General features: G+C 61.4%; 1 protein-coding gene across 5 annotated transcripts in view; it reads left to right on the top strand.

The window, feature by feature from the left end:
• The first annotated feature begins 909 nt into the window (after positions 1-909).
• Positions 910-8434, top strand: part of EPS8L2 (EPS8 like 2) — an 18751-nt gene continuing 11226 nt past the window's right edge. For 2 of the 5 annotated variants that reach the window (XM_045290474.1, XM_004717165.4), the window contains exons 1-4: positions 910-981; positions 3603-3732; positions 3830-3885; positions 4874-4938. In XM_045290474.1, coding sequence (XP_045146409.1) covers positions 3689-3732; positions 3830-3885; positions 4874-4938 — 165 coding nt within the window. In that variant the 5' untranslated portion in view covers positions 910-981; positions 3603-3688. Of the gene's footprint in view, positions 982-3602; positions 3733-3769; positions 3886-4873; positions 4939-8434 lie in introns of those variants that run through there. The other 3 variants (XM_045290475.1, XM_045290476.1, XM_045290477.1) reach the window with 3 other exon arrangements.

Genomic DNA, 8434 nt, shown 5'->3' on the forward strand with positions numbered 1-8434 from the left:
TACCCCACCCAGGAATTGGCAGAGCCTTTGGGTCCCCAGAAAACTGCCACCGTCTCCCCCCTTACCCACCCACAAACAACGCCGTCTGGTCTGCCTGTACCTGGCAGTCTGGCTGACAACCCCAAGGGGCCACTGATTGTAAGCAGTCAGCTAGGGTGGGCAGGGCACCCAATCTGGCCACAGCCTAGGGTAGGGGCTGAGGAGGGCAGTTCAGATGAGATGGAGAGGGGTCAAGTGGCCTCACCACCCCCCCAGCCTGCAAACTGGCTCACGTGTCCTCACCTTCCCATCAGGGTGGGGCAGAACCAGGAGGAGGGTTAGGGGTCCCTGCACAGAGGAAGCCATTGGGGGTAGTGGTCTGCCTGCTCCTCCGAGGCAGGTGTGCCCTGCCCTGTTGCTGGAGAGCCACTGCTGGCAGTGAGATTTTAAGTGTGGCTAGGAGACAGGGCCCTTTCCCATCTCCATACCCATCTGGGTGGCCTTGGGGACCAGACAGGTCCACCAAAGAGGGTCCCGGGGGACCATGACAACTGCACTCTGAATCCCCTGGGGTGTGGGGGTCACTGGCCTGCATGAGCCCTCTGAGGCCCCACCCCAGCGCTGTCTCCCACAGGGCCCCTGGCAGCATCCCGCAGGGCCCCTCGCTGACTGGGGACCTCGGGTAAGGTCCGTGCAGGATTGGGGCCGTGGGGCGGCCTGCGGGTGGGGTCTAAAGCCCAGGTTGGGGCGCTGGTGGGCGGGGCGCCCCGGCTCCGCCTCCCGCGCACCCGCGGGGCCTCTGGGTTACTCTGTAACCTGTCGCTCAGGTTCCTTCTCCTCCTGCCCCGCCCGGCGGCCCGCGCAGTATCCCACAGGCCCGCCCAGACTGGGCGCCGCGACCCAGGGGCCCACAGACTGCCGCGCGGACGGGCGGGCAGGCAGGCTGACGCTCCTGCTGACCGACAGACCGACCGAACCAGAACCAGGGGGCGCCGCGAACAGGTGAGGCGCCCAGCCGTCTCGGGGACCCAGAGCGCCCTGGTCCCCGTCATTGCCCATCTGGTGCTAGGGTAAAGGAGCGGACCGAGGGAGCTGGCACAGCTGGCTGGGCCTCAGTTTCCCCGTGGGGTGGGGCGCGGGGTGCCGGGGACTGGGGACGCTGCGGGCAGCCCCGCTCACCTGAGCGCTGGCCTGCCCGCTCTTCTCCGGTCTTGGGGCGGCGGCTGCGCGGCCATCCTTTAAACTAGTGGTGGATGAGTCACAGGCCCAGGCAATGCCCTCCCTGCCCCGGGGGCCTGGTGGGGTCCCCAGAATCCAGGGACCGGGTGGTGGCGGGGGACTTCGGCCCTGCCCCTCCAAAGCCTCCTCTCCCCACTCGGACTGGTCCGCCACCCCTAGGCCGACCCAGCCCCGGCCCCATAGCTGCACCCGTAGGTGGGACGCAGGCTGCACTTCCTGGGTGCCAGAGCCAGCAGGAAGCCCAGCGGGGAAGTGCAGGGCCGGGTCAGGCTCCGGGTCAGGGCTGGGGTATGGTGGGAAGCCCCAGGAGCTGCCCTTGGAGGGTGGGCTGGCAGAGACTCCTGGGTGCCCCACCCGCCGCGCCCCTGGCTCCACCTCCCTGCGCAGGGAGGGCTGGGCCGGGACTGTCCCTGGGCACCAGGTGGCTGGGGGCGGGGCGAAGCAGCTGCAGACCACCTCTGCCTCTACCCCTGGGTGTAGCTCTCCCCTGGCTGTGCAGGGGGGCGGGGCGGTGGAGCAGGGCCGGAGGGGCCCAACACCCTTACCCCAGGGCCCGGCTTAACACCTGGGCGGCCCTGTCCAAGGCCCCACGGGGCTTCCCCTGTCTAAGCTCCCAGCCACACCTCCTGGCCCAAGCGGAGGGGTCTCCCCAGACCCCACCCACACATGCGGGGGCGGCCCCAGGGGCCCCTGAGGTGCCCGACTTGCTGCACCTTCCCAAGGTCACTGGGCGAGCAGGGCTGGAATTTGAACTTGGAGCCAGGCCCTGTGCCCTCCCTGCCCTCCTGGCCCCTCCCTTCGCACCCGGAAAATGGCCACAGTAAGACCAAAGTGCAGGCGGGCAGGGGGAGCCCCGACTGGCAGCAGACCTTCCCACCCATTTCCCCACTGTGAGGGCAGGTGCTACACAGCCAACCGGGCTCCTGCTGCCCCTGAGACATCCCCCTTCACCTCCAGCTCAAAGCCACAGGCTTCCCAGGGCTGAGGCCCCTCCAGAGACGCACCCCTGTCCCTGCTGGCCCTTCCTGTCCTCGAGCTGGCTTGGGCAACACGGAGGGCCTGTGCTTAATTAGTGCAGGTCTGTGTGCCTGCTCTAGCCAGCCAGGAATCCCAGGAAGCAAGTACTCAAGCTCACCCTCTGAGGTCACCTGCATTCCAGACATTCTTCATGGATAGGTGGACCAGGAATCTGGCTTGACCCTCCTGGCCAGGGGGACCCTCCAGGACATGGGCGAGGGGCAACAGCCCAAGCACCCAGGACACATACCTCCAGAGAATGGCCCTTCAATTGCTCCCTGCCCCCAGCACCAGCACCCCTGTCCTCCCACCCTGCCGTGCCCCTTCCTGGTGCAGAACCCAAGGCTGGAGCCACAGAGGGAAGGCAGGTGACCCTTGGTCATAGACCCACAGAGGGACAACCCCCAGGGGCGCACAATGCCCCTACAGGGACCCGGGTCAGACCAACACTACAGGCCCCCATGGACCTACTGGACATCCTGGCCCTTGTCAGGGGCGCCAGACCTGCTCACAGCCCAGCAACTGGGCCTCAGAGTCCCAGCATGGAGCTGGGGAGCCCAGAAGCAGGCTCCCAAGGCTCTGCCCAAGGGAGTGGTCACCCTGATTGTTCCCACCATCCCCTTCATGCCCCCACCTGGTCAGGGAAGGTGGGGTTGCCTGGTCACAGTCTCTGGGCTGCTCCTGGCCTTCAGGTGTCGGGAGACACAGCCTTGCCCCTCCATGTCCTCCTCCAGACAGTCCCATGGTCAAGGGCACTCTCCTGGCCCAGCCCTGACTGTACCCCCATTGATCAAAGAGGCCCACAGCCCACTTTTGGATTCCTTGCTAGGCACCCAGGACCCCTGAGTCCCCACCCACATGGCCTCACGTCTTTTCCTGGGCCTCTTCCTAGGTCAAGTCTTCCAGGGCGTTGGGTCCACGTGCTGAACCTAGTCCAGCTCTCTCAGGACCGTGCCTCCTAGGGTCCCTCTCTCTCCTGGCCCTCTCAGGAGTCAGGCCCTCGATGGGGAGGCCTGAGCATCTGGACATGCCATTCCCCCTGCCTGGGAGGGTCACCCTTCCTCCCTCTGTCCGCTTGTCCCTGGGGTCCCTGTGGAGGCTGAGGGTTTAGGGCGGCGAGGCTAGAGGGAGCACCTAGGGAGACAGCTCTCCAGGGGGCTGCCATCTAAGGACTCCAGCTCAGGCCTCACTGGAGCCCCTATGTGGGCCCTTATGCCCCCCAGACTGTCAGGGAGTGGCCTAGACCAGGCCAAAAGCTGAGGGTGATGGGGGCTGGGGTGAGGGAGGCAGAGAGAAGACTCGTCTCAGGAGCTCTGAGGCCATCAATGGGTCCAGAGGAGGTGTCAGCCTGTCCTTCTGCCCTCCAGGTGTGGGCCAGTGTGGGCCCCGAAATTAGGCTGCGCCACCAGGGCTGAGGGCTGCCCTTCCCCCAGCTGGTCACTGCGAAGACACCATGAGCCAGTCAGGGTCTGTGAGCTGCTGCCTGGGTGCAGCCAAGTGAGCCCCTCCCTCCCCTCCCCTCCCCACTCACCAGAGTTCCTGGGGGCCAGGGGTGGCCCGCCCTGCCCTCACCAGCCCCTCCCCGCCCTCCCAGGGGCAGCCTGGGCCGGTCTGATGGGATGGCCAAGATGAGCGCCAAGGACCTGTTTGGTGAGTCCTTGGGGCACTACCTTCCCACGGGTTGGACAAAGTGGGGAGCAGCTTCAGTCCCCCACTATGCTGGGGCCTGGTGAGGGGGGAACCCCCCACACCCCACGCTCCAACTGTGGGGCCAGAGAATCAAGCCGGCCCAAGGGACTCGAGGAGGCCCAGACCCTGATCAGCCAACAACTGGCCCAAGTCCCTCCCGAAGCTCGGGCCGCGCCTCCTTGGTAAGGGGAGAGACCTTCACAAATAATTCAGGGAGCATCAATATTGATCCCGATGGGCTCCTCACACTGCAACCTGATCGCTGGGCAGGGGTGGAGCTTGGGCAGGACTGAGTCGCCAGGTGTCTGCTGCCCTCCCCTTCCTCCCCCACCCCGCCCCCTCCCCGTCCTGGAGGGAACCCCAGACATGTCCTGGGCAGCAGAGCAGCAGAGGCAGTTCCATACAGATGTGTGGGAAGCCGGGGTGGGGGGTGGTTATGACAGGCAGCTCTGATGGTCCCACAGGGTCCTGCTTCCCTCAACACTGCCCCTCCCCCTCCCGTCCGGCTCATGCCCTCCCCTGCCACACCCCCACCCACCTGGCAGGCCCCATGGGAAAGAACTGGTCACTCTGCCCTCGGACCAGGGTCAAGGACAGTTGAGAAAGTGGAGGGGCTCTGGGGAGGGGCAGGCAGATTATAGGGGCAGCTCCTAAGGCAGAGGAAGCCTTGGCCTGGACCTCTCCCCGGGAGCCCGGCCCCTGTAGGAGGGGTCTGAGCCTCCTGCACCCTGTAAGACTAGACCATGCCCCCCACCCCCATGGTCACCCCAGAGAGGGCGTGGGGAGATGGCCCTGAAGGAGGCTCCACTCATATCTCAGGAAAGGTCTTCCCTGATGGCTGTGAAGGGCTCTCACCTTGGCCCCCCTGTGCCCCCGGGGAGCCTGTCCCTCCCACTGGACTGGGGCCAGGGGCCACCCTCTGGGCTGAGCAGCTATGTGTGTCCTTCAGAGCAGAGGAAGAAATACTCCAACTCCAATGTCATCATGCACGAGACCTCGCAGTACCACGTGCAGGTGAGGCCCAGGCAGAAGTGGCCTGCCCAGTGGGACCTCGGCAGCCACTGCCCCACACTCAGCCAATTTGCCCTACCTGGGAGTTCAGGGTCCCTTGCCCCGAGAATTCACATTCAAGGTTGGGGAATGGGGCAGAGGGGGACTCCAGTCCCTCCTGGGAACATCATGTTCCGGAGGACAGAGGGGGAGGCAGCTGTGGCCCCCACCCACCCAGCAGGCCCCATGGGAAAGAACTGGTCACTCTGCCCTGGACCAGGGGCAAGGACAGGCACAGTGGGACTAGGCTGAGGGCAGTGCTGCTGAGGCCACTGACCTGGTCATGTCCACTGTAGTCGGTGTGCTTTCTCTATGGCAGCTTCACTCCGCAGGGACAGCCACCGGGGAGCTGCCATGACTCCCTGGCCATTGTCCAAGAACCCTGCAGTGGCAGGGTTCCCCTGGGCCAGACACCCTCACCCTCAGCTGATGGGCCCTGAGATCCACAGGGCTCCCCGTGGCTCAGGGGCGCTTACTACAGGGCACGGAGTCCTGGAGAGGCCAGCTTTCCCTCCCTCCCTTTCGGGCAGCTCAGCTGGCCCAGCCCAGCGGTGAGACTTTACCCTCCCGGGCCAGGAACCTCCAGTGTCACCGGAGAGGCCTGGGCCTGGACTTCAGTCTGCAAGAGCTGCTGGGGACCACCCCAGCTGGGCTAGCCTGAGGGGGGCCCAGGAGGGCCCTTTCCTGCTGGCTCAGAGAGACAAAGAACAGGCATGCCTGAAGCCCCTCCCAGATGAGGACCTGAGGCCCAAAGACAGAGAGAGAGGAGAAGGCTAAGCCTAGCCCTGTGGAGGCCAGGTCAGCCCCCCAGCTAGCGGCAGGGTCACCGTAACCCAGAGACAAGCTCACTGCCCTCAGGGGGGATTCGGACTCAGGCCACCCTCCAGGACCAAGCAGTTCTGCTCTGCAGGGCCAGGGCAGATGGCCTCATCTTTCTCCCTCAGAGCAGCTGTGGGGTTTGAACCGCTGACCACACCAGGACAGCTTCACTATGGTGGGGTGAGAGTTCTGTCTTTTGCCAGGAATAGGCTTCACAAACACAGCCCCGGGCCGCGCTTCTGGCTCCTGCACATAACTCCCTTCCGGTGCACAGAGAGGGAAATTCCCTTCTGAGGAAGGCCAAGTGTTGAGGGAGCTGATGGTTCAGCAGTGAAGCACTCAGCTGGCCAGCTTGACCCTACAAGCGCCCCAAGGGAGGAAGATGCGGGATTCAGCTCCTCTCAAGAGGCAGCTCTTTCTGTCTGGTCCCGGTGGGTCAGAGTCCGCTCAGCGTCCGTGGGCTTGTTTGGTTTGGTTCCATATTGCTGAGTTTGCCAGTGAGGGTTTCTTGTCTCTTGTCTAAGAAGTCACTGGCATCTTCTAGAAGCTTCAGCGTTGACAGTTTTGCAGTTAGGCCTATGGTCCATCATGAATCCCTTTACGGGCTCAGTGTGAAATCGAGGTCACCAGGTGGATGTCCAGCTGTGTTGGAAAGACTTGTGTCCTCTCGTGGACGTGCTCTGGGCCTTGGTTCATCGGGCATGGATGCTCTCGGCCCTGTCTGGATCTGCCTTATCACACCATCCTACTCCCTGGAGCCTTCTCCGCTCGTTCTCGCGACTTGCGTCTGCATTCCACAATTGCTTGCAGTGGTTTGTTGCTGGTGTGTGGGGAAAGCCAACACGGGATTTTGTGTTTGAGGGTCGCTATCCCAGGGCCATGCTGAATGCAGTGATTTGTGGGGCAACCTGTTTGTGGGCGAGTTGGAGCTTGCGTACCCACAATCATGTTTTCTACAAAGTAGGGTCTCATCTCACTTCATCCACGCCATTGTCTTTGCTTCGGCCTTGCCTGGGGCCACCCGAGCTGGTGGTCAGGGTGTCCCCTCCCTAAAAGGCAGAAAGGAGGGTGGTGGACACCAAGAAGACAAAGTCTCTGCCACCGACCGGCTCTGGATGCCAGCTCGTGCTGGGCAGTAGAAAATCGCGGGCTGTGAGTGGACTCTGAAGGTGACCAGACAAGGCAAAGCCAGCCGTTCGTCCTCCCCAGCAACGCCGGTCCTTGGAGACATGCCGGTAGAGAGCTCTCCATGTTGGCCCACCCTGGTGTCCGTCACTACAGTGGCGATGGTAGCAAATTGGGCACAGCGTGTAGGGAACAGGAGCAGTGCCCATTGCCTGTCACTGACCCAGGCCGCTCAGCCATCATTAGAAACTGGAACAGACTGGGGAAAACTAGAGCAGACGAGTTTTCTTTGATAAAACTGGCCAGAACTGGTTTAAAAACGAAAGAAAAACCAGTGGTAACCCAGTGGCCATCCTTGCCTGTGCCCAGTCTTAGAAGAAAGCATCTGCTCGTCCACCATGCCATGCTGGGTATAGACACGCTACCAGGTTGGGGGACTTGACTTCCATTCCTTGGAGTGAGTCCGAGAGTTTCCCAGGAAGGGACGTTGAATTCGTATCATGCTAATCCTGCACCGATGGAGATGGTCATATTTTGCCTCCGCCTCTCTGTTACGGGGAGCCCCTGGTGGGTAGTGAGTTACGAGTTGGGCCGATAACTGCAAGGTCAGCAGTTCAAAACCACCAACCACTCTGTGGGAGGACGGGGCTTTGTAAAGAGCGGCAGCCTCAGAAGCCCTCAGGGCCGTCTAGCCTGTGCTGTGGGGTTGCTGTGAGTCAGCATCAACTCGATGGCTGTGGATTCTGGAGTGTCTATTAGGGTAGTGAACCACATGGACCGTGGGTTCTACTTTTTGTTGTTATGTTGGACCCTTCTTGTGTTTCTGGAACAAACCATGTGTGGTTACAGTGCATCACTTGTGCTGTGTGGTTGGACTGGATTGGCTGGTAATCTGTTAAGGGTTCTGTGTCCATGAGAGGTACGGAGCTGTAATTCTCTGTTCTTGTCATGCACAACCATGTATCGGGAGTTATTGGGCCTCACAAAACAGGGCAGAGTGTCCCACTCTGTGTTGTCTGAGCCAGTTTTTGAAAGTCTGTGATTACTTCTTCCTTCAACGTTTGCTAAGACTCACCAGTGAAATCCTGAGGATAGCGTCACTCTGAGGATAGCGTCCACTCTGAGGCTAGCGTCCACTCTGAGGCTAGTGTCCACTCTGGGGCTAGCGTCCTTGTGGGAAGGTTGTGCCGGTTTTTCCCACCCCCAGTTCCACATCTGTATGATCGGTAGTGATGCCCCCTTCCCGGCTGTGCATTGATCACATGTGTTTTCGCCTGGTTTTGCTCTCTAGGAGCTTATCAATTTCCCTAATCTTTTCAGAACCAACTTTTGGCTTTGTTGATTTTTGTCTACTGTTTGTTTTCCAGCCCGTTGACTTTTGCCCTCAATTTGCTTCCTTGTTTTCTTTTTTTTAATTTTTATTAAACATATTATTAGGGGCTCATACAACTGTTATCGCAATCCATACACACATCAATTGTGTAAAGCGCATTTGTACATCATTCTCAAAACATTT

This window comes from Echinops telfairi, unplaced genomic scaffold (genome assembly GCF_000313985.2).
Source record: "Echinops telfairi isolate 266 unplaced genomic scaffold, ASM31398v2 ScPeMD7_37;HRSCAF=141, whole genome shotgun sequence".
NCBI classification, from domain to species: Eukaryota; Metazoa; Chordata; class Mammalia; order Afrosoricida; family Tenrecidae; genus Echinops; species Echinops telfairi.